Below are 23,421 nucleotides of genomic sequence, written 5' to 3'. Positions count from 1 at the left end.
AAATGATGTAGACAATCAGTAACTGCCTTTAGCACTTTCAGTTGAACTTAATTGGAGTCTTAAATATACAGAATGATTACACACTATTTCTTACCTTCTGGGACACGAGTATAAATTTCAGTGATATCATCGGTGGATATTTTTTTGACTGAATCAATAAGCTGTTTTTCCACCTTTGAAAAATCTCTCAAGCTGTCAACTGTATACACAAGCTCTGGCTTCATGGAAATCTGTCTCAGTTCATCTTGGTCTGCATTTCTTGTACCAATGGCCAGAGGTGCTATCAGGCTTTTCTTGAGTTCATTGGCTGAGCTGGATACATCATCAGTAGATTTGCCAGCCGTAACTAGAATGAGGAATTGAGGCACACGTTCCTCAAGACGGCTTCCGCCTGATCTCTGGTAGACTCTTCTGGCGACAAACTCGAGAGCACGTCCTGTGTTTAGATTATTCCCACCTTTGTTTCGAAGTCTCGACACGGCCTGGAGCACTTCATTTTTTGTTGAGTGTGCATTCAGTGGAAATTCTATCTTTGGATCATCGCTGTACTGCACCACTGAAACTCGGACCTTATCCAGTCCTACATCCAGCTTCTCCACAACTCTTCCTATCATATCACGGATGGAAGGGAATTCACTACGCACTGCTGTTGTGCCATCAATAAGAAATACAACATCCCTTTTTTCTCCTCCTGTGGGTACAGATGGTACTGGTGCTTGAAAGGAATAGAAGCAAAATAACACAGTCTGATTACTAATCCTGAATGGAGAGTTCCTAATAGTGTACACAGATAAATATATATAACATACAGTATGATTTGGGGTATAATTCTAGCTTTAATACAGTAGTAACACAGTAATAACATAAATGAGGACTGTGTTAACCTGTAGATTTTATTAAATTCAATTTACCTTCATAAGTTGGGAACTCTGGACGCAACCTGCTGATGTCATCATCTGACAGCTCAGTGAGTTTGTTGATTAATTCTTCTTGAACTGTGTACAGGCCAGGAAGGTCATCTATTACGTGGGCGTAATTGGAGATATATGACACCACCCTCAGCTCTGTGGGGTTCACATCCCTGGTCCCAATGCTGAATGGAAGAACTCTAGATTGTTTAAGAGAAGAAGCTGCACGACGGACATCATCTGTAGAAGGCCCACTAGACACAACAATAACAAATTGTGGAACACCATCCTGCTTTCTGCTACCCCGTGCTGCTGTCAGAATATCCTGATTGAGAAACTGTAAGGCCTGACCCAGGTTACGTTGTCTTCCACCTAGCTTCCTCATTCCCTTGATGCCATTCAAAACACCTTCTTTGGTTGTATGTGTGTTTAAATACATATTAGCCTGAGCAGTGTCACCATACTGGACCACACCAACACGGATTTTATTTTCGCCCACATTGAGACTCTCGACGACCCTGCGGATAAACTCCTGGATGATTGGAAATTCCCTTCCAACGCCATCAGATCCATCAACGAGGAACACGACATCCTTCTTGGGGCCCTGTGATGCAGCTGGAAATGACAGAAGTTGATATTAGGCTCAGTTTCATCAATGTATGACAATAAAATGGTCGTATTGGTGGTAAATTGAGCCTACATCTTTTTTATCATGAAGATTCTGGTGCATATTCGAAGAAATAAGTCACTTTTTTCCTGTTTTTGACAAAAAAAAGTTGTATATCTCTTAATCTATCTTACTCATTTCCAAGTTTTTCAAAACTTTCAGCTAGAAAGTTTCATAAAACCCCAAATTAGATCAAATTACGAAAATTTTACATTTCAACACCGGTTCTCCAAATGAGAAACTCAAAAAAATTAGACTTTAGGTATGACCCCAAATGAATGAAAAGAAGGCCCTTTTAAAATGTTCTTCTGATAATCAAACATTCTTGAGAGCTCTATATTTAAAAAAACAAAACAACAACATAATTTTACGTCACCCAGCAGCCTAAAGCTGTTGCAGCGTAACTAACGGAGGATTCAAGGTCACCTGATCCAGGGAGTTTTTAGGACAGCACAACACTAATTAATTACAATAGTCCAGCCTAGGAGTAATAAATTCAATAACTAGTTTGTCAGCATCACTCCGAGACTTGATGTTTTTATTTTTGTTTATTCATTTATTGCACAATTGCTGCAATAAATTTAATGTGCTGAATATGCACATTAAAGGACATATCCTGGTCAAAAATGACTGGACAAGAACGTCTGATCTGTCTTGTGGCATCTATTGTAATACATTATTGGTTTGTAAATCACTGCACAAAAAATGCCTGAGACATTGCCTGCATTTTAATGTAAATAGTTATGTATATATTTATGTTGTTTGCAAAATTTGTACATAAGTTTTTGAAATTAAATTTATATTTGACTTTCAAGTTATGAAAATGATCTGTTAAACATGTTTGTGGGTATATTCACAGAGACAGACAGATCCTATTTAAGTTTAATTGCAGGACTTTATTGAACAGTCTCAAAGAAGTAAGAGCTCAACAGAGCTCTGACTAATTGTCAGCCTGGCTACAGTGGTGAAAAGAAAACTGGAGTTGACTTAGTTTTAAGGATCATTGGTTAACAGTAAGATATCCTGGTTATCCAGAGATCTCTACAGTATAGATAACTTTGTATAGATAGCAACATGTTTTCTAGACCTTACATATTACCTACGTTAAAGTATGTGTGTGTCTGTCAGTTATACCAGGGACTCAATCACTTTTGATTGCAAACTGTTTTCATCGGTGGAGCCTCAGCATTGTAATCAGTTAGAATTCATATGCATTATTAATCATTTATAACACTTTTAATGGCATTATGAGATAAAAGAAATGAGTGAGGCAAGAATTTAGGCAACTACTCTGCATGTTGGCACATGGCATATGACAAATTGATTCATTTCATGTATAATGATTTATATTATTAAATGCTTTTAACTATAATAGTTCAAAAAGTGACAAATTCTACAGATGTAAAAGACGAGAGGTTATTTGGTGAAAATAGCAGTGAAAGAATAGTTGGTTTAATGGATAACAAACTATATAAGGTTGGTGGCTGGGGGATAATAATGAAAACTGCAGCCTCCAAAGACAATTTAAAATGAACTTCAACAATAAGAAGTTCAAAAGAGTAATTGACAAAAAATTAAATATCGTAGCTTAAAGCAGATGATTAAAAGTTCTGTGTTCTCACAGAAGTTCAGACGATCATACTATGTTCTCAAAGTCTTAAAGACAATAGCCTGGCCAACTTCTATTTAAGAAAGACCAAAGCATGCTTCCAACTGGTTTGAAATTCACCAGAAAATCACATTCAATTATTTGCTTTTCCTCACTGTAGCTGAAATTAGTAACTTTTGGAGCCAGCAATAGGATGTGTCTGACAACGTACCAATTACGGTTGGTAATTCTGGGGTGACTTCAATAACTGCAACCTCCACAGAGGACTCAAGTTGCTGTTGCACTTTGGGTAGGTCAGTAAGTTCGGACACAGATAGAGCATAACTGGGCTCGCCAGTTATGGTCTGAAGTTCTCGGGGGTCAGAGCCTCGGGTTCCAATTGCAATGGTCAAGACACCCAGCTGTTTGAGAGCAGAGGCTGGTTCATCAATACTGTCAAATGATCTTCCACCAGTGATCAATATTAGGACCTGCGGAACTCCTGAGGGCCGCCTGCTTCCGGCAGAGGCCGTGAAGACGTTATCCCTCAAGTACCGGAGAGCTGCTCCAGTGTTGAGGGGTCGTCCGCCTTTGTGCCTCAAACCTCTGACACTGTCAAGGACCTCTCTTTTTGTGGTGTAAGTGTTCAGATAGAACTGGACGGCTGGATCGCTGCTGTACTGAACAACCGACACACGGTCTTTGCCATCATCCACACTGAGTGTGTCTACTTGTTTTTGGACAAAGTCTCTCATAGCTGGGAATCCACTTCTAGTAGCATCAGATCCATCCAGCAAAAACACCACATCCCTTCCTGCTGGCTGTCTGACCACTAAGAGACATGAGATTTACCATATGTTTAACTTGGTCAATCAAATATTTTGCAGCTAAAGAGAAACATCTTGAAATTGAACTCTTTCTTCGCAAGAACAACTATTTTGTAAAAAAAAAAACAATCCACTGGCTAACTGAACACAGCAAATCACATTTGGTTTCTTTTCACACTGTTTCCTACCATGATACTGGAGATTACAAAGGAGTCACGTTCTTACCGGTCACTGTTGGTATCATGGGCGTGGCCCTCACTATCACTCTGCTCATTACAGAAGAGAGCTGTTCTTGGACACTGGGAAGGTCAGTGAACTCGGACACTGACAGAGCATAACTGGGCTCATATGATATTTTCTGCAGCTCTCTAGCATCTGAGGTCCTAGTTCCAATGCCAATCACATAAATGCCCTGCTGTTTGAGAGCTGACGCTGGGCTATCTACATTGTCAAAAGACCTTCCCCCAGTTAATAAGATCAATATCTGTGGGACACCCTGCAGGCGTCTACTTCCAGAGGAGTTCGTAAAGACGTTGTCTCTGACGTATTGGAGAGCTGCCCCAGTGTTTAGGGGTCTTCCTCCTCTGTGTCTAAGCCCTCTGACCGAGTCCACCACATCCTCCCTTGTGGTATATGTGTTCAGATAGAAATGGACCTCTGGTTCTCTGCTGTACTGGACCACAGAGACATGGTCTTTGTTTTCTCCCACATTGATTTTCTCCACCACTCTCTCTACAAAATCACGCATGGCAGGAAAGCCATTCCTTGTGCCATCAGAACCATCCAGAAGGAATACAATATCTTTTCTGTCACGTGAAGCTGAGAAAAGACAGTAGGACAAAAAAATGAAAACCTTTCACAAAGCTTGTGAGATTATCTTTCACTGGCACACTAATATTTTAACAACACTAGCCTGGCCTACTTCTGTTTTAGAAAGAGCACAGCATGCTACCAACTGGTTTGAAATGCACAAAAAACCTATACACACATCACATTCATTTATTTGCTTTTCCTCACTGTAGCTGAAATTAGTAACTTTTGGAGCCAGCAATAGGATGTGTCTGACAACGTACCAATTACGGTTGGTAATTCTGGGGTGACTTCAAAAACTGCAGCTTCCACAGAGGACTTAAGTTGCTGTTGCACTTTGGGTAGGTCAGTAAGTTCAGACACAGATAGAGCATAACTGGGCTCGCCAGTTATGGTCTGAAGTTCTCTGGGGTCAGAGCCTCGGGTTCCAATTGCAATGGTCAAGACACCCAGCTGTTTGAGAGCAGAGGCTGGTTCATCAATACTGTCAAATGATCTTCCACCAGTGATCAATATTAGGACCTGCGGAACTCCTGATGGCCGCCTGCTTCCGGCAGAGGCCGTGAAGACGTTATCCCTCAAGTACCGGAGAGCTGCTCCAGTGTTGAGGGGTCGTCCGCCTTTGTGCCTCAAACCTCTGACACTGTCAAGGACCTCTCTTTTTGTGGTGTAAGTGTTCAGATAGAACTGGACGGCTGGATCGCTGCTGTACTGAACAACCGACACACGGTCTTTGCCATCATCCACACTGAGTGTGTCTACTTGTTTTTGGACAAAGTCTCTCATAGCTGGGAATCCACTTCTAGTAGCATCAGATCCATCCAGCAAAAACACCACATCCCTTCCTGCTGGCTGTCTGACCACTAAGAGACATGAGATTTACCATATGTTTAACTTGGTCAATCAAATATTTTGCAGCTAAAAAGCACCATGGTAAAATTGAACTCTTTCTTTACAACCACAACTATTTTGTGAAAAAAAAAAAAAAAGAAAAAGAAAAAAGAATAAAAAAAAAAGAAAAAACAATCCACTGGTTGATTAAACACAGCAAAACCAAATTATTTCTTTTCACACTGTTTCCTACAATGATACTGGACTTTGAAGATGGGTCATGTTCTTACCAGTCACTGTTGGGGTCAAAGGTGTGACCCTCATTGGCACTGTGCTCATTACAGAAGAGAGCTGTTCTTGAACATTGGGAAGGTCAGTGAACTCAGACACAGATACAGCATGACTGGGCTCGCCAGTTATGGTCTGAAGTTCTCTGGGGTCAGAGCCTCGGGTTCCAATTGCAATGGTCAAGACACCCAGCTGTTTGAGAGCAGAGGCTGGTTCATCAATACTGTCAAATGATCTTCCACCAGTGATCAATATTAGGACCTGCGGAACTCCTGATGGCCGCCTGCTTCCGGCAGAGGCCGTGAAGACGTTATCCCTCAAGTACCGGAGAGCTGCTCCAGTGTTGAGGGGTCGTCCGCCTTTGTGCCTCAAACCTCTGACACTGTCAAGGACCTCTCTTTTTGTGGTGTAAGTGTTCAGATAGAACTGGACGGCTGGATTGCTGCTGTACTGAACAACCGACACACGGTCTTTGCCATCATCCACACTGAGTGTGTCTACTTGTTTTTGGACAAAGTCTCTCATAGCTGGGAATCCACTTCTAGTAGCATCAGATCCATCCAGCAAATACACCACATCCCTTCCTGCTGGCTGTCTGACCACTAAGAGACACGAGATTTACCATATGTTTAACTTGGTCAATCAAATATTTTGCAGCTAAAAAGCACCATGGTAAAATTGAACTCTTTCTTTACAACCACAACTATTTTGTGAAAAAAACAAACAAAAAAAAAACGAAAAAAGAATAAAAAAAAAAGAAAAAACAATCCACTGGCTGATTAAACACAGCAAAACCAAATTATTTCTTTTCACACTTTTTCCTACAATGATACTGGACTTTGAAGATGGGTCATGTTCTTACCAGTCACTGTTGGGGTCAAAGGTGTGACCCTCATTGGCACTGTGCTCATTACAGAAGAGAGCTGTTCTTGAACATTGGGAAGGTCAGTGAACTCAGACACAGATACAGCATGACTGGGCTCGCCAGTTATGGTCTGAAGTTCTCTGGGGTCAGAGCCTCGGGTTCCAATTGCAATGGTCAAGACACCCAGCTGTTTGAGAGCAGAGGCTGGTTCATCAATACTGTCAAATGATCTTCCACCAGTGATCAATATTAGGACCTGCGGAACTCCTGATGGCCGCCTGCTTCCGGCAGAGGCCGTGAAGACGTTATCCCTCAAGTACCGGAGAGCTGCTCCAGTGTTGAGGGGTCGTCCGCCTTTGTGCCTCAAACCTCTGACACTGTCAAGGACCTCTCTTTTTGTGGTGTAAGTGTTCAGATAGAACTGGACGGCTGGATTGCTGCTGTACTGAACAACCGACACACGGTCTTTGCCATCATCCACACTGAGTGTGTCTACTTGTTTTTGGACAAAGTCTCTCATAGCTGGGAATCCACTTCTAGTAGCATCAGATCCATCCAGCAAAAACACCACATCCCTTCCTGCTGGCTGTCTGACCACTAAGAGACATGAGATTTACCATATGTTTAACTTGGTCAATCAAATATTTTGCAGCTAAAACGCACCATGGTAAAATTGGACTCTTTCTTTACAACCACAACTATTTTATGACAAAAAAACAAAAAACAATCCACTGGTTGATTAAACACAGCAAAACCAAATTATTTCTTTTCACACTGTTTCCTACAATGATACTGGACTTTGAAGATGGGTCATGTTCTTACCAGTCACTGTTGGGGTCAAAGGTGTGACCCTCATTGGCACTGTGCTCATTACAGAAGAGAGCTGTTCTTGAACATTGGGAAGGTCAGTGAACTCAGACACAGATACAGCATAACTGGGCTCGCCAGTTATGGTCTGAAGTTCTCTGGGGTCAGAGCCTCGGGTTCCAATTGCAATGGTCAAGACACCCAGCTGTTTGAGAGCAGAGGCTGGTTCATCAATACTGTCAAATGATCTTCCACCAGTGATCAATATTAGGACCTGCGGAACTCCTGAGGGCCGCCTGCTTCCGGCAGAGGCCGTGAAGACGTTATCCCTCAAGTGCCGGAGAGCTGCTCCAGTGTTGAGGGGTCGTCCGCCTTTGTGCCTCAAACCTCTGACACTGTCAAGGACCTCTCTTTTTGTGGTGTAAGTGTTCAGATAGAACTGGACGGCTGGATCGCTGCTGTACTGAACAACCGACACACGGTCTTTGCCATCATCCACACTGAGTGTGTCTACTTGTTTTTGGACAAAGTCTCTCATAGCTGGGAATCCACTTCTAGTAGCATCAGATCCATCCAGCAAAAACACCACATCCCTTCCTGCTGGCTGTCTGACCACTAAGAGACATGAGATTTACCATATGTTTAACTTGCTCAATCAAATATTTTGCAGCTAAAAAGCACCATGGTAAAATTGAACTCTTTCTTTACAACCACAACTATTTTATGACAAAAAAACAAAAAACAATCCACTGGTTGATTAAACACAGCAAAACCAAATTATTTCTTTTCACACTGTTTTCTACAATGATACTGGACTTTGAAGATGGGTCATGTTCTTACCGGTCACTGTTGGGGTCAAAGGTGTGACCCTCATTGACACTGTGCTCATTACAGAAGAGAGCTGTTCTTGAACATTGGGAAGGTCAGTGAACTCAGACACAGATAGAGCATAACTGGGCTCGCCAGTTATGGTCTGAAGTTCTCTGGGGTCAGAGCCTCGGGTTCCAATTGCAATGGTCAAGACACCCAGCTGTTTGAGAGCAGAGGCTGGTTCATCAATACTGTCAAATGATCTTCCACCAGTGATCAATATTAGGACCTGCGGAACTCCTGAGGGCCGCCTGCTTCCGGCAGAGGCCGTGAAGACGTTATCCCTCAAGTACCGGAGAGCTGCTCCAGTGTTGAGGGGTCGTCCGCCTTTGTGCCTCAAACCTCTGACACTGTCAAGGACCTCTCTTTTTGTGGTGTAAGTGTTCAGATAGAACTGGACGGCTGGATCGCTGCTGTACTGAACAACCGACACACGGTCTTTGCCATCATCCACACTGAGTGTGTCTACTTGTTTTTGGACAAAGTCTCTCATAGCTGGGAATCCACTTCTAGTAGCATCAGATCCATCCAGCAAAAACACCACATCCCTTCCTGCTGGCTGTCTGACCACTAAGAGACATGAGATTTACCATATGTTTAACTTGCTCAATCAAATATTTTGCAGCTAAAAAGCACCATGGTAAAATTGAACTCTTTCTTTACAACCACAACTATTTTATGACAAAAAAACAAAAAACAATCCACTGGTTGATTAAACACAGCAAAACCAAATTATTTCTTTTCACACTGTTTTCTACAATGATACTGGACTTTGAAGATGGGTCATGTTCTTACCGGTCACTGTTGGGGTCAAAGGTGTGACCCTCATTGACACTGTGCTCATTACAGAAGAGAGCTGTTCTTGAACATTGGGAAGGTCAGTGAACTCAGACACAGATAGAGCATAACTGGGCTCGCCAGTTATGGTCTGAAGTTCTCGGGGGTCAGAGCCTCGGGTTCCAATTGCAATGGTCAAGACACCCAGCTGTTTGAGAGCAGAGGCTGGTTCATCAATACTGTCAAATGATCTTCCACCAGTGATCAATATTAGGACCTGCGGAACTCCTGAGGGCCGCCTGCTTCCGGCAGAGGCCGTGAAGACGTTATCCCTCAAGTACCGGAGAGCTGCTCCAGTGTTGAGGGGTCGTCCGCCTTTGTGCCTCAAACCTCTGACACTGTCAAGGACCTCTCTTTTTGTGGTGTAAGTGTTCAGATAGAACTGGACGGCTGGATCGCTGCTGTACTGAACAACCGACACACGGTCTTTGCCATCATCCACACTGAGTGTGTCTACTTGTTTTTGGACAAAGTCTCTCATAGCTGGGAATCCACTTCTAGTAGCATCAGATCCATCCAGCAAAAACACCACATCCCTTCCTGCTGGCTGTCTGACCACTAAGAGACATGAGATTTACCATATGTTTAACTTGGTCAATCAAATATTTTGCAGCTAAAAAGCACCATGGTAAAATTGAACTCTTTCTTTACAACCACAACTATTTTATGACAAAAAAACAAAAAACAATCCACTGGTTGATTAAACACAGCAAAACCAAATTATTTCTTTTCACACTGTTTTCTACAATGATACTGGACTTTGAAGATGGGTCATGTTCTTACCAGTCACTGTTGGGGTCAAAGGTGTGACCCTCATTGACACTGTGCTCATTACAGAAGAGAGCTGTTCTTGAACATTGGGAAGGTCAGTGAACTCAGACACAGATAGAGCATAACTGGGCTCGCCAGTTATGGTCTGAAGTTCTCTGGGGTCAGAGCCTCGGGTTCCAATTGCAATGGTCAAGACACCCAGCTGTTTGAGAGCAGAGGCTGGTTCATCAATACTGTCAAATGATCTTCCACCAGTGATCAATATTAGGACCTGCGGAACTCCTGATGGCCGCCTGCTTCCGGCAGAGGCCGTGAAGACGTTATCCCTCAAGTACCGGAGAGCTGCTCCAGTGTTGAGGGGTCGTCCGCCTTTGTGCCTCAAACCTCTGACACTGTCAAGGACCTCTCTTTTTGTGGTGTAAGTGTTCAGATAGAACTGGACGGCTGGATTGCTGCTGTACTGAACAACCGACACACGGTCTTTGCCATCATCCACACTGAGTGTGTCTACTTGTTTTTGGACAAAGTCTCTCATAGCTGGGAATCCACTTCTAGTAGCATCAGATCCATCCAGCAAAAACACCACATCCCTTCCTGCTGGCTGTCTGACCACTAAGAGACATGAGATTTACCATATGTTTAACTTCCTCAATCAAATATTTTGAAGCCAAAAACCACCATGGTAAAATTGAACTCTTTCTTTACAACCACAACTATTTTATGACAAAAAAAACAAAAAACAATCCACTGGTTGATTAAACACAGCAAAACCAAATTATTTCTTTTCACACTGTTTTCTACAATGATACTGGACTTTGAAGATGGGTCATGTTCTTACCAGTCACTGTTGGGGTCAAAGGTGTGACCCTCATTGACACTGTGCTCATTACAGAAGAGAGCTGTTCTTGAACATTGGGAAGGTCAGTGAACTCAGACACAGATAGAGCATAACTGGGCTCGCCAGTTATGGTCTGAAGTTCTCTGGGGTCAGAGCCTCGGGTTCCAATTGCAATGGTCAAGACACCCAGCTGTTTGAGAGCAGAGGCTGGTTCATCAATACTGTCAAATGATCTTCCACCAGTGATCAATATTAGGACCTGCGGAACTCCTGAGGGCCGCCTGCTTCCGGCAGAGGCCGTGAAGACGTTATCCCTCAAGTACCGGAGAGCTGCTCCAGTGTTGAGGGGTCGTCCGCCTTTGTGCCTCAAACCTCTGACACTGTCAAGGACCTCTCTTTTTGTGGTGTAAGTGTTCAGATAGAACTGGACGGCTGGATCGCTGCTGTACTGAACAACCGACACACGGTCTTTGCCATCATCCACACTGAGTGTGTCTACTTGTTTTTGGACAAAGTCTCTCATAGCTGGGAATCCACTTCTAGTAGCATCAGATCCATCCAGCAAAAACACCACATCCCTTCCTGCTGGCTGTCTGACCACTAAGAGACATGAGATTTACCATATGTTTAACTTGCTCAATCAAATATTTTGCAGCTAAAAAGCACCATGGTAAAATTAAACACTTTCTTTACAACCACAACTATTTTATAAAAAAAAAACGAAAAAGACGAAAACAGAACAAAAAAAAAGAAAAAACAATCCACTGGCTGATTAAACACAGCAGAACCAAATGATTTCTTTTCACACTGTTTCCTACAATGATACTGGACTTTGAAGATGGGTCATGTTCTTACCAGTCACTGTTGGGCTCAAAGGTGTGACCCTCATTGGCACTGTGCTCATTACAGAAGAGAGCTGTTCTTGAACATTGGGAAGGTCACTGAATTCAGACACAGATACAGCATGACTGGGCTCGCCAGTTATGGTCTGAAGTTCTCTGGGGTCAGAGCCTCGGGTTCCAATTGCAATGGTCAAGACACCCAGCTGTTTGAGAGCAGAGGCTGGTTCATCAATACTGTCAAATGATCTTCCACCAGTGATCAATATTAGGACCTGCGGAACTCCTGATGGCCGCCTGCTTCCGGCAGAGGCCGTGAAGACGTTATCCCTCAAGTACCGGAGAGCTGCTCCAGTGTTGAGGGGTCGTCCGCCTTTGTGCCTCAAACCTCTGACACTGTCAAGGACCTCTCTTTTTGTGGTGTAAGTGTTCAGATAGAACTGGACGGCTGGATCGCTGCTGTACTGAACAACCGACACACGGTCTTTGCCATCATCCACACTGAGTGTGTCTACTTGTTTTTGGACAAAGTCTCTCATAGCTGGGAATCCACTTCTAGTAGCATCAGATCCATCCAGCAAAAACACCACATCCCTTCCTGCTGGCTGTCTGACCACTAAGAGACATGAGATTTACCATATGTTTAACTTGGTCAATCAAATATTTTGCAGCTAAAAAGCACCATGGTAAAATTAAACTCTTTCTTTACAACCACAACTATTATGTGAAAAAAAAAACAAAAAAAAAAAACGAAAAAAGAACAAAAAAAAAAGAAAAAACAATCCACTGGTTGATTAAACACAGCAAAACCAAATTATTTCTTTTCACACTGTTTCCTACAATGATACTGGACTTTGAAGATTGGTCATGTTCTTACCAGTCACTGTTGGGGTCAAAGGTGTGACCCTCATTGACACTGTGCTCATTACAGAAGAGAGCTGTTCTTGAACATTGGGAAGGTCAGTGAACTCAGACACAGATACAGCATGACTGGGCTCGCCAGTTATGGTCTGAAGTTCTCTGGGGTCAGAGCCTCGGGTTCCAATTGCAATGGTCAAGACACCCAGCTGTTTGAGAGCAGAGGCTGGTTCATCAATACTGTCAAATGATCTTCCACCAGTGATCAATATTAGGACCTGCGGAACTCCTGAGGGCCGCCTGCTTCCGGCAGAGGCCGTGAAGACGTTATCCCTCAAGTACCGGAGAGCTGCTCCAGTGTTGAGGGGTCGTCCGCCTTTGTGCCTCAAACCTCTGACACTGTCAAGGACCTCTCTTTTTGTGGTGTAAGTGTTCAGATAGAACTGGACGGCTGGATTGCTGCTGTACTGAACAACCGACACACGGTCTTTGCCATCATCCACACTGAGTGTGTCTACTTGTTTTTGGACAAAGTCTCTCATAGCTGGGAATCCACTTCTAGTAGCATCAGATCCATCCAGCAAAAACACTACATCCCTTCCTGCTGGCTGTCTGACCACTAAGAGACATGAGATTTACCATATGTTTAACTTGGTCAATCAAATATTTTGCAGATAAAAAGCACCATGGTAAAATTGAACTCTTTCTTTACAACCACAACTATTTTATGACAAAAAAACAAAAAACAATCCACTGGTTTATTAAACACAGCAAAACCAAATTATTTCTTTTCACACTGTTTCCTACAATGATACTGGACTTTGAAGATGGGTCATGTTCTTACCAGTCACTGTTGGGGTCAAAGGTGTGACCCTCATTGACACTGTGCTCATTACAGAAGAGAGCTGTTCTTGAACATTGGGAAGGTCAGTGAACTCAGACACAGATAGAGCATAACTGGGCTCGCCAGTTATGGTCTGAAGTTCTCTGGGGTCAGAGCCTCGGGTTCCAATTGCAATGGTCAAGACACCCAGCTGTTTGAGAGCAGAGGCTGGTTCATCAATACTGTCAAATGATCTTCCACCAGTGATCAATATTAGGACCTGCGGAACTCCTGATGGCCGCCTGCTTCCGGCAGAGGCCGTGAAGACGTTATCCCTCAAGTACCGGAGAGCTGCTCCAGTGTTGAGGGGTCGTCCGCCTTTGTGCCTCAAACCTCTGACACTTTCAAGGACCTCTCTTTTTGTGGTGTAAGTGTTCAGATAGAACTGGACGGCTGGATCGCTGCTGTACTGAACAACCGACACACGGTCTTTGCCATCATCCACACTGAGTGTGTCTACTTGTTTTTGGACAAAGTCTCTCATAGCTGGGAATCCACTTCTAGTAGCATCAGATCCATCCAGCAAAAACACCACATCCCTTCCTGCTGGCTGTCTGACCACTAAGAGACATGAGATTTACCATATGTTTAACTTGGTCAATCAAATATTTTGCAGCTAAAAAGCACCATGGTAAAATTAAACTCTTTCTTTACAACCACAACTATTATGTGAAAAAAAAAACAAAAAAAAAAAAAACGAAAAAAGAACAAAAAAAAAAGAAAAAACAATCCACTGGTTGATTTAACACAGCAAAACCAAATTATTTCTTTTCACACTGTTTCCTACAATGATACTGGACTTTGAAGATTGGTCATGTTCTTACCAGTCACTGTTGGGGTCAAAGGTGTGACCCTCATTGACACTGTGCTCATTACAGAAGAGAGCTGTTCTTGAACATTGGGAAGGTCAGTGAACTCAGACACAGATACAGCATGACTGGGCTCGCCAGTTATGGTCTGAAGTTCTCTGGGGTCAGAGCCTCGGGTTCCAATTGCAATGGTCAAGACACCCAGCTGTTTGAGAGCAGAGGCTGGTTCATCAATACTGTCAAATGATCTTCCACCAGTGATCAATATTAGGACCTGCGGAACTCCTGAGGGCCGCCTGCTTCCGGCAGAGGCCGTGAAGACGTTATCCCTCAAGTACCGGAGAGCTGCTCCAGTGTTGAGGGGTCGTCCGCCTTTGTGCCTCAAACCTCTGACACTGTCAAGGACCTCTCTTTTTGTGGTGTAAGTGTTCAGATAGAACTGGACGGCTGGATTGCTGCTGTACTGAACAACCGACACACGGTCTTTGCCATCATCCACACTGAGTGTGTCTACTTGTTTTTGGACAAAGTCTCTCATAGCTGGGAATCCACTTCTAGTAGCATCAGATCCATCCAGCAAAAACACTACATCCCTTCCTGCTGGCTGTCTGACCACTAAGAGACATGAGATTTACCATATGTTTAACTTGGTCAATCAAATATTTTGCAGATAAAAAGCACCATGGTAAAATTGAACTCTTTCTTTACAACCACAACTATTTTATGACAAAAAAACAAAAAACAATCCACTGGTTTATTAAACACAGCAAAACCAAATTATTTCTTTTCACACTGTTTCCTACAATGATACTGGACTTTGAAGATGGGTCATGTTCTTACCAGTCACTGTTGGGGTCAAAGGTGTGACCCTCATTGACACTGTGCTCATTACAGAAGAGAGCTGTTCTTGAACATTGGGAAGGTCAGTGAACTCAGACACAGATAGAGCATAACTGGGCTCGCCAGTTATGGTCTGAAGTTCTCTGGGGTCAGAGCCTCGGGTTCCAATTGCAATGGTCAAGACACCCAGCTGTTTGAGAGCAGAGGCTGGTTCATCAATACTGTCAAATGATCTTCCACCAGTGATCAATATTAGGACCTTCGGAACTCCTGATGGCCGCCTGCTTCCGGCAGAGGCCGTGAAGACGTTATCCCTCAAGTACCGGAGAGCTGCTCCAGTGTTGAGGGGTCGTCCGCCTTTGTGCCTCAAACCTCTGACACTGTCAAGGACCTCTCTTTTTGTGGTGTAAGTGTTCAGATAGAACTGGACGGCTGGATCGCTGCTGTACTGAACAACCGACACACGGTCTTTGCCATCATCCACACTGAGTGTGTCTACTTGTTTTTGGACAAAGTCTCTCATAGCTGGGAATCCACTTCTAGTAGCATCAGATCCATCCAGCAAAAACACTACATCCCTTCCTGCTGGCTGTCTGACCACTAAGAGACATGAGATTTACCATATGTTTAACTTGGTCAATCAAATATTTTGCAGATAAAAAGCACCATGGTAAAATTGAACTCTTTCTTTACAACCACAACTATTTTATGACAAAAAAACAAAAAACAATCCACTGGTTTATTAAACACAGCAAAACCAAATTATTTCTTTTCACACTGTTTCCTACAATGATACTGGACTTTGAAGATGGGTCATGTTCTTACCAGTCACTGTTGGGGTCAAAGGTGTGACCCTCATTGACACTGTGCTCATTACAGAAGAGAGCTGTTCTTGAACATTGGGAAGGTCAGTGAACTCAGACACAGATAGAGCATAACTGGGCTCGCCAGTTATGGTCTGAAGTTCTCTGGGGTCAGAGCCTCGGGTTCCAATTGCAATGGTCAAGACACCCAGCTGTTTGAGAGCAGAGGCTGGTTCATCAATACTGTCAAATGATCTTCCACCAGTGATCAATATTAGGACCTGCGGAACTCCTGATGGCCGCCTGCTTCCGGCAGAGGCCGTGAAGACGTTATCCCTCAAGTACCGGAGAGCTGCTCCAGTGTTGAGGGGTCGTCCGCCTTTGTGCCTCAAACCTCTGACACTGTCAAGGACCTCTCTTTTTGTGGTGTAAGTGTTCAGATAGAACTGGACGGCTGGATCGCTGCTGTACTGAACAACCGACACACGGTCTTTGCCATCATCCACACTGAGTGTGTCTACTTGTTTTTGGACAAAGTCTCTCATAGCTGGGAATCCACTTCTAGTAGCATCAGATCCATCCAGCAAAAACACCACATCCCTTCCTGCTGGCTGTCTGACCACTAAGAGACATGAGATTTACCATATGTTTAACTTGGTCAATCAAATATTTTGCAGCTAAAGAGAAACATCTTTAAATTGAACTCTTTCTTCGCAAGAACAACTATTTTGTAAAAAAAAACAATCCACTGGCTAACTGAACACAGCAAATCACATTTGGTTTCTTTTCACACTGTTTCCTACCATGATACTGGAGATTACAAAGGAGTCACATTCTTACCGGTCACTGTTGGTATCATGGGCGTGGCCCTCACTATCACTCTGCTCATTACAGAAGAGAGCTGTTCTTGGACACTGGGAAGGTCAGTGAACTCGGACAATGACAGAGCATAACTGGGCTCATATGATATTTTCTGCAGCTCTCTAGCATCTGAGGTCCTAGTTCCAATGCCAATCACATAAATGCCCTGCTGTTTGAGAGCTGAGGCTGGGCTATCTACATTGTCAAAAGACCTTCCCCCAGTTAGTAAGATCAATATCTGTGGGACACCCTGCAGGCGTCTACTTCCAGAGGAGTTCGTAAAGACGTTGTCTCTGACGTATTGGAGAGCTGCCCCAGTGTTTAGGGGTCTTCCTCCTCTGTGTCTAAGCCCTCTGACCGAGTCCACCACATCCTCCCTTGTGGTATATGTGTTCAGATAGAAATGGACCTCTGGTTCTCTGCTGTACTGGACCACAGAGACATGGTCTTTGTTTTCTCCCACATTGATTTTCTCCACCACTCTCTCTACAAAATCACGCATGGCAGGAAAGCCATTCCTTGTGCCATCAGAACCATCCAGAAGGAATACAATATCTTTTCTGTCACGTGAAGCTGAGAAAAGACAGTAGGACAAAAAAATGAAAACCTTTCACAAAGCTTGTGAGATTATCTTTAACTGGCACACTAATATTTTAACAACACTAGCCTGGCCTACTTCTGTTTTAGAAAGAGCACAGCATGCTACCAACTGATTTGAAATGCACAAAAAACCTGTACACACATCACATTCATTTATTTGCTTTTCCTCACTGTAGCTGAAATTAGTAACTTTTGGAGCCAGCAATAGGATGTGTCTGACAACGTACCAATTACGGTTGGTAATTCCGGGGTGACTTCAAAAACTGCAGCTTCCACAGAGGACTCAAGTTGCTGTTGCACTTTGGGTAGGTCAGTAAGTTCAGACACAGATAGAGCATAACTGGGCTCGCCAGTTATGGTCTGAAGTTCTCTGGGGTCAGAGCCTCGGGTTCCAATTGCAATGGTCAAGACACCCAGCTGTTTGAGAGCAGAGGCTGGTTCATCAATACTGTCAAATGATCTTCCACCAGTGATCAATATTAGGACCTGCGGAACTCCTGCTGGCCGCCTGCTTCCGGCAGAGGCCGTGAAGACGTTATCCCTCAAGTGCCGGAGAGCTGCTCCAGTGTTGAGGGGTCGTCCGCCTTTGTGCCTCAAACCTCTGACACTGTCAAGGACCTCTCTTTTTGTGGTGTAAGTGTTCAGATAGAACTGGACGGCTGGATCGCTGCTGTACTGAACAACCGACACACGGTCTTTGCCATCATCCACACTGAGTGTGTCTACTTGTTTTTGGACAAAGTCTCTCATAGCTGGGAATCCACTTCTAGTAGCATCAGATCCATCCAGCAAAAACACCACATCCCTTCCTGCTGGCTGTCTGACCACTAAGAGACATGAGATTTACCATATGTTTAACTTGGTCAATCAAATATTTTGCAGCTAAAGAGAAACATCTTGAAATTGAACTCTTTCTTCGCAAGAACAACTATTTTGTAAAAAAAAAACAATCCACTGGCTAACTGAACACAGCAAATCACATTTGGTTTCTTTTCACACGGTTTCCTACCATGATACTGGAGATTACAAAGGAGTCACGTTCTTACCGGTCACTGTTGGTGTCATGGGCGTGGCCCTCACTATCACTTTGCTCATTACAGAAGAGAGCTGTTCTTGGACACTGGGAAGGTCAGTGAACTCGGACACTGACAGAGCATAACTGGGCTCATATGATATTTTCTGCAGCTCTCTAGCATCTGAGGTCCTGGTTCCAATGCCAATCACATAAATGCCCTGCTGTTTGAGAGCTGAGGCTGGGCTATCTACATTGTCAAAAGACCTTCCCCCAGTTAGTAAGATCAATATCTGTGGGACACCCTGCAGGCGTCTACTTCCAGAGGAGTTTGTAAAGACGTTGTCTCTGACGTATTGGAGAGCTGCCCCAGTGTTTAGGGGTCTTCCTCCTCTGTGTCTAAGCCCTCTGACCGAGTCCACCACATCCTCCCTTGTGGTATATGTGTTCAGATAGAAATGGACCTCTGGTTCTCTGCTGTACTGGACCACAGAGACATGGTCTTTGTTTTCTCCCACATTGATTTTCTCCACCACTCTCTCTACAAAATCACGCATGGCAGGAAAGCCATTCCTTGTGCCATCAGAACCATCCAGAAGGAATACAATGTCTTTTCTGTCATGTGAAGCTGAGAAAAGACAGTAGGACAAAAAAATTAAAACCTTTCACAAAGCTTGTGAGATTATCTTTCACTGGCACACTAATATTTTAACAACACTAGCCTGGCCTACTTCTGTTTTAGAAAGACCACAGCATGCTACCAACTGGTTTGAAATGCACAAAAAACCTATACACACATCACATTCATTTATTTGCTTTTCCTCACTGTAGCTGAAATTAGTAACTTTTGGAGCCAGCAATAGGATGTGTCTGACAACGTACCAATTACGGTTGGTAATTCTGGGGTGACTTCAAAAACTGCAGCTTCCACAGAGGACTCAAGTTGCTGTTGCACTTTGGGTAGGTCAGTAAGTTCAGACACAGATAGAGCATAACTGGGCTCGCCAGTTATGGTCTGAAGTTCTCTGGGGTCAGAGCCTCGGGTTCCAATTGCAATGGTCAAGACACCCAGCTGTTTGAGAGCAGAGGCTGGTTCATCAATACTGTCAAATGATCTTCCACCAGTGATCAATATTAGGACCTGCGGAACTCCTGATGGCCGCCTGCTTCCGGCAGAGGCCGTGAAGACGTTATCCCTCAAGTGCCGGAGAGCTGCTCCAGTGTTGAGGGGTCGTCCGCCTTTGTGCCTCAAACCTCTGACACTGTCAAGGACCTCTCTTTTTGTGGTGTAAGTGTTCAGATAGAACTGGACGGCTGGATCGCTGCTGTACTGAACAACCGACACACGGTCTTTGCCATCATCCACACTGAGTGTGTCTACTTGTTTTTGGACAAAGTCTCTCATAGCTGGGAATCCACTTCTAGTAGCATCAGATCCATCCAGCAAAAACACCACATCCCTTCCTGCTGGCTGTCTGACCACTAAGAGACATGAGATTTACCATATGTTTAACTTGGTCAATCAAATATTTTGCAGCTAAAGAGAAACATCTTGAAATTGAACTCTTTCTTCGCAAGAACAACTATTTTGTAAAAAAAAAACAATCCACTGGCTAACTGAACACAGCAAATCACATTTGGTTTCTTTTCACACTGTTTCCTACCATGATACTGGAGATTACAAAGGAGTCACGTTCTTACCGGTCACTGTTGGTGTCATGGGCGTGGCCCTCACTATCACTTTGCTCATTACAGAAGAGAGCTGTTCTTGGACACTGGGAAGGTCAGTGAACTCGGACACTGACAGAGCATAACTGGGCTCATATGATATTTTCTGCAGCTCTCTAGCATCTGAGGTCCTAGTTCCAATGCCAATCACATAAATGCCCTGCTGTTTGAGAGCTGAGGCTGGGCTATCTACATTGTCAAAAGACCTTCCCCCAGTTAGTAAGATCAATATCTGTGGGACACCCTGCAGGCGTCTACTTCCAGAGGAGTTTGTAAAGACGTTGTCTCTGACGTATTGGAGAGCTGCCCCAGTGTTTAGGGGTCTTCCTCCTCTGTGTCTAAGCCCTCTGACCGAGTCCACCACATCCTCCCTTGTGGTATATGTGTTCAGATAGAAATGGACCTCTGGTTCTCTGCTGTACTGGACCACAGAGACATGGTCTTTGTTTTCTCCCACATTGATTTTCTCCACCACTCTCTCTACAAAATCACGCATGGCAGGAAAGCCATTCCTTGTGCCATCAGAACCATCCAGAAGGAATACAATGTCTTTTCTGTCATGTGAAGCTGAGAAAAGACAGTAGGACAAAAAAATGAAAACCTTTCACAAAGCTTGTGAGATTATCTTTCACTGGCACACTAATATTTTAACAACACTAGCCTGGCCTACTTCTGTTTTAGAAAGACCACAGCATGCTACCAACTGGTTTGAAATGCACAAAAAACCTATACACACATCACATTCATTTATTTGCTTTTCCTCACTGTAGCTGAAATTAGTAACTTTTGGAGCCAGCAATAGGATGTGTCTGACAACGTACCAATTACGGTTGGTAATTCTGGGGTGACTTCAAAAACTGCAGCTTCCACAGAGGACTCAAGTTGCTGTTGCACTTTGGGTAGGTCAGTAAGTTCAGACACAGATAGAGCATAACTGTGCTCGCCAGTTATGGTCTGAAGTTCTCTGGGGTCAGAGCCTCGGGTTCCAATTGCAATGGTCAAGACACCCAGCTGTTTGAGAGCAGAGGCTGGTTCATCAATACTGTCAAATGATCTTCCACCAGTGATCAATATTAGGACCTGCGGAACTCCTGATGGCCGCCTGCTTCCGGCAGAGGCCGTGAAGACGTTATCCCTCAAGTGCCGGAGAGCTGCTCCAGTGTTGAGGGGTCGTCCGCCTTTGTGCCTCAAACCTCTGACACTGTCAAGGACCTCTCTTTTTGTGGTGTAAGTGTTCAGATAGAACTGGACGGCTGGATCGCTGCTGTACTGAACAACCGACACACGGTCTTTGCCATCATCCACACTGAGTGTGTCTACTTGTTTTTGGACAAAGTCTCTCATAGCTGGGAATCCACTTCTAGTAGCATCAGATCCATCCAGCAAAAACACCACATCCCTTCCTGCTGGCTGTCTGACCACTAAGAGACATGAGATTTACCATATGTTTAACTTGCTCAATCAAATATTTTGCAGCTAAAGAGAAACATCTTGAAATTGAACTCTTTCTTCGCAAGAACAACTATTTTGTAAAAAAAAAAACAATCCACTGGCTAACTGAACACAGCAAATCACATTTGGTTTCTTTTCACACTGTTTCCTACCATGATACTGGAGATTACAAAGGAGTCACGTTCTTACCGGTCACTGTTGGTGTCATGGGCGTGGCCCTCACTATCACTTTGCTCATTACAGAAGAGAGCTGTTCTTGGACACTGGGAAGGTCAGTGAACTCGGACACTGACAGAGCATAACTGGGCTCATATGATATTTTCTGCAGCTCTCTAGCATCTGAGGTCCTAGTTCCAATGCCAATCACATAAATGCCCTGCTGTTTGAGAGCTGACGCTGGGCTATCTACATTGTCAAAAGACCTTCCCCCAGTTAGTAAGATCAATATCTGTGGGACACCCTGCAGGCGTCTACTTCCAGAGGAGTTTGTAAAGACGTTGTCTCTGACGTATTGGAGAGCTGCCCCAGTGTTTAGGGGTCTTCCTCCTCTGTGTCTAAGCCCTCTGACCGAGTCCACCACATCCTCCCTTGTGGTATATGTGTTCAGATAGAAATGGACCTCTGGTTCTCTGCTGTACTGGACCACAGAGACATGGTCTTTGTTTTCTCCCACATTGATTTTCTCCACCACTCTCTCTACAAAATCACGCATGGCAGGAAAGCCATTCCTTGTGCCATCAGAACCATCCAGAAGGAATACAATATCTTTTCTGTCATGTGAAGCTGAGAAAAGACAGTAGGACAAAAAAATGAAAACCTTTCACAAAGCTTGTGAGATTATCTTTCACTGGCACACTAATATTTTAACAACACTAGCCTGGCCTACTTCTGTTTTAGAAAGAGCACAGCATGCTACCAACTGGTTTGAAATGCACAAAAAACCTATACACACATCACATTCATTTATTTGCTTTTCCTCACTGTAGCTGAAATTAGTAACTTTTGGAGCCAGCAATAGGATGTGTCTGACAACGTACCAATTACGGTTGGTAATTCTGGGGTGACTTCAAAAACTGCAGCTTCCACAGAGGACTCAAGTTGCTGTTGCACTTTGGGTAGGTCAGTAAGTTCAGACACAGATAGAGCATAACTGGGCTCGCCAGTTATGGTCTGAAGTTCTCTGGGGTCAGAGCCTCGGGTTCCAATTGCAATGGTCAAGACACCCAGCTGTTTGAGAGCAGAGGCTGGTTCATCAATACTGTCAAATGATCTTCCACCAGTGATCAATATTAGGACCTGCGGAACTCCTGATGGCCGCCTGCTTCCGGCAGAGGCCGTGAAGACGTTATCCCTCAAGTGCCGGAGAGCTGCTCCAGTGTTGAGGGGTCGTCCGCCTTTGTGCCTCAAACCTCTGACACTGTCAAGGACCTCTCTTTTTGTGGTGTAAGTGTTCAGATAGAACTGGACGGCTGGATCGCTGCTGTACTGAACAACCGACACACGGTCTTTGCCATCATCCACACTGAGTGTGTCTACTTGTTTTTGGACAAAGTCTCTCATAGCTGGGAATCCACTTCTAGTAGCATCAGATCCATCCAGCAAAAACACCACATCCCTTCCTGCTGGCTGTCTGACCACTAAGAGACATGAGATTTACCATATGTTTAACTTGGTCAATCAAATATTTTGCAGCTAAAAAGCACCATGGTAAAATTAAACTCTTTCTTTACAACCACAACTATTTTATAAAAAAAAAAAAAAAAAAAAAAAAAACGAAAACAGAACAAAAAAAAAGAAAAAACAATCCACTGGCTGATTAAACACAGCAG

At 43.9% G+C, this 23,421-nt stretch overlaps 7 protein-coding genes across 9 annotated transcripts in view; all 7 read right to left on the bottom strand.

Moving 5' to 3' along the window:
• The window catches only part of LOC146370358 (collagen alpha-3(VI) chain-like), a 29,391-nt gene extending 19,597 nt beyond the window's left edge, over positions 1–9,794 (bottom strand). Inside the window, exons 1-11 of one of the 3 annotated variants that reach the window (XM_084954767.1) lie at positions 9,264–9,794; positions 8,432–9,020; positions 8,385–8,390; positions 7,570–8,188; positions 6,782–7,374; positions 5,922–6,506; positions 5,064–5,663; positions 4,216–4,809; positions 3,396–3,995; positions 912–1,523; positions 95–715 (exon numbers count right to left, since the gene is read on the bottom strand). In XM_084954767.1, the coding sequence (XP_084810893.1) occupies positions 95–715; positions 912–1,523; positions 3,396–3,995; positions 4,216–4,809; positions 5,064–5,663; positions 5,922–6,506; positions 6,782–7,374; positions 7,570–8,188; positions 8,385–8,390; positions 8,432–9,020; positions 9,264–9,779 (5,935 nt within the window). In that variant the 5' untranslated portion in view covers positions 9,780–9,794. Of the gene's footprint in view, positions 1–94; positions 716–911; positions 1,524–3,395; positions 3,996–4,215; positions 4,810–5,063; positions 5,664–5,921; positions 6,507–6,690; positions 7,382–7,569; positions 9,032–9,256 lie in introns of those variants that run through there. The other 2 variants (XM_084954769.1, XM_084954768.1) reach the window with 2 other exon arrangements.
• Positions 9,795–10,034: 240 nt separating this feature from the next.
• LOC146370357 (collagen alpha-3(VI) chain-like) lies at positions 10,035–11,589 on the bottom strand. Its single transcript, XM_084954779.1, has 2 exons — positions 10,908–11,589; positions 10,035–10,681 (listed from the first exon to the last, which is right to left on the bottom strand). Exons 1-2 carry the CDS (start codon positions 11,428–11,430, stop codon positions 10,041–10,043), a joined length of 1,164 nt encoding a protein of 387 aa, XP_084810905.1. The 5' UTR covers positions 11,431–11,589; the 3' UTR covers positions 10,035–10,040.
• A 1,657-nt stretch (positions 11,590–13,246) lies between these two features.
• On the bottom strand, positions 13,247–16,630 carry LOC146370356 (collagen alpha-3(VI) chain-like). Its single transcript, XM_084954778.1, has 4 exons — positions 15,962–16,630; positions 15,137–15,736; positions 14,312–14,911; positions 13,247–14,048 (listed from the first exon to the last, which is right to left on the bottom strand). Exons 1-4 carry the CDS (start codon positions 16,482–16,484, stop codon positions 13,408–13,410), a joined length of 2,364 nt encoding a protein of 787 aa, XP_084810904.1. The 5' UTR covers positions 16,485–16,630; the 3' UTR covers positions 13,247–13,407.
• Positions 16,631–16,650: 20 nt separating this feature from the next.
• On the bottom strand, positions 16,651–18,161 carry LOC146370355 (collagen alpha-3(VI) chain-like). Its single transcript, XM_084954792.1, has 2 exons — positions 17,628–18,161; positions 16,651–17,373 (listed from the first exon to the last, which is right to left on the bottom strand). Exons 1-2 carry the CDS (start codon positions 18,148–18,150, stop codon positions 16,757–16,759), a joined length of 1,140 nt encoding a protein of 379 aa, XP_084810918.1. The 5' UTR covers positions 18,151–18,161; the 3' UTR covers positions 16,651–16,756.
• A 252-nt stretch (positions 18,162–18,413) lies between these two features.
• LOC146370354 (collagen alpha-3(VI) chain-like) lies at positions 18,414–19,828 on the bottom strand. Its single transcript, XM_084954793.1, has 2 exons — positions 19,295–19,828; positions 18,414–19,040 (listed from the first exon to the last, which is right to left on the bottom strand). The coding sequence occupies exons 1-2, from the start codon at positions 19,815–19,817 to the stop codon at positions 18,424–18,426; spliced, it is 1,140 nt and encodes a 379-aa protein (XP_084810919.1). The 5' UTR covers positions 19,818–19,828; the 3' UTR covers positions 18,414–18,423.
• A 262-nt stretch (positions 19,829–20,090) lies between these two features.
• On the bottom strand, positions 20,091–21,490 carry LOC146370353 (collagen alpha-3(VI) chain-like). Its single transcript, XM_084954788.1, has 2 exons — positions 20,962–21,490; positions 20,091–20,707 (listed from the first exon to the last, which is right to left on the bottom strand). Exons 1-2 carry the CDS (start codon positions 21,482–21,484, stop codon positions 20,091–20,093), a joined length of 1,140 nt encoding a protein of 379 aa, XP_084810914.1. The 5' UTR covers positions 21,485–21,490.
• A 268-nt stretch (positions 21,491–21,758) lies between these two features.
• Positions 21,759–23,342, bottom strand: LOC146370352 (collagen alpha-3(VI) chain-like). The gene is made up of 2 exons (XM_084954785.1): positions 22,630–23,342; positions 21,759–22,375 (listed from the first exon to the last, which is right to left on the bottom strand). Exons 1-2 carry the CDS (start codon positions 23,150–23,152, stop codon positions 21,759–21,761), a joined length of 1,140 nt encoding a protein of 379 aa, XP_084810911.1. The 5' UTR covers positions 23,153–23,342.
• Positions 23,343–23,421: the final 79 nt, after the last annotated feature.

The sequence above is a fragment of the Perissodus microlepis genome, chromosome 16, assembly GCF_051167445.1.
Source record: "Perissodus microlepis isolate ML-2025 ecotype Zambia chromosome 16, ASM5116744v1, whole genome shotgun sequence".
In the NCBI taxonomy this organism is placed as follows: domain Eukaryota; kingdom Metazoa; phylum Chordata; class Actinopteri; order Cichliformes; family Cichlidae; genus Perissodus; species Perissodus microlepis.
The sequence above is the reverse complement of the archived record's forward strand: the minus strand, read 5'-3'. Positions and strand labels throughout refer to the sequence as shown.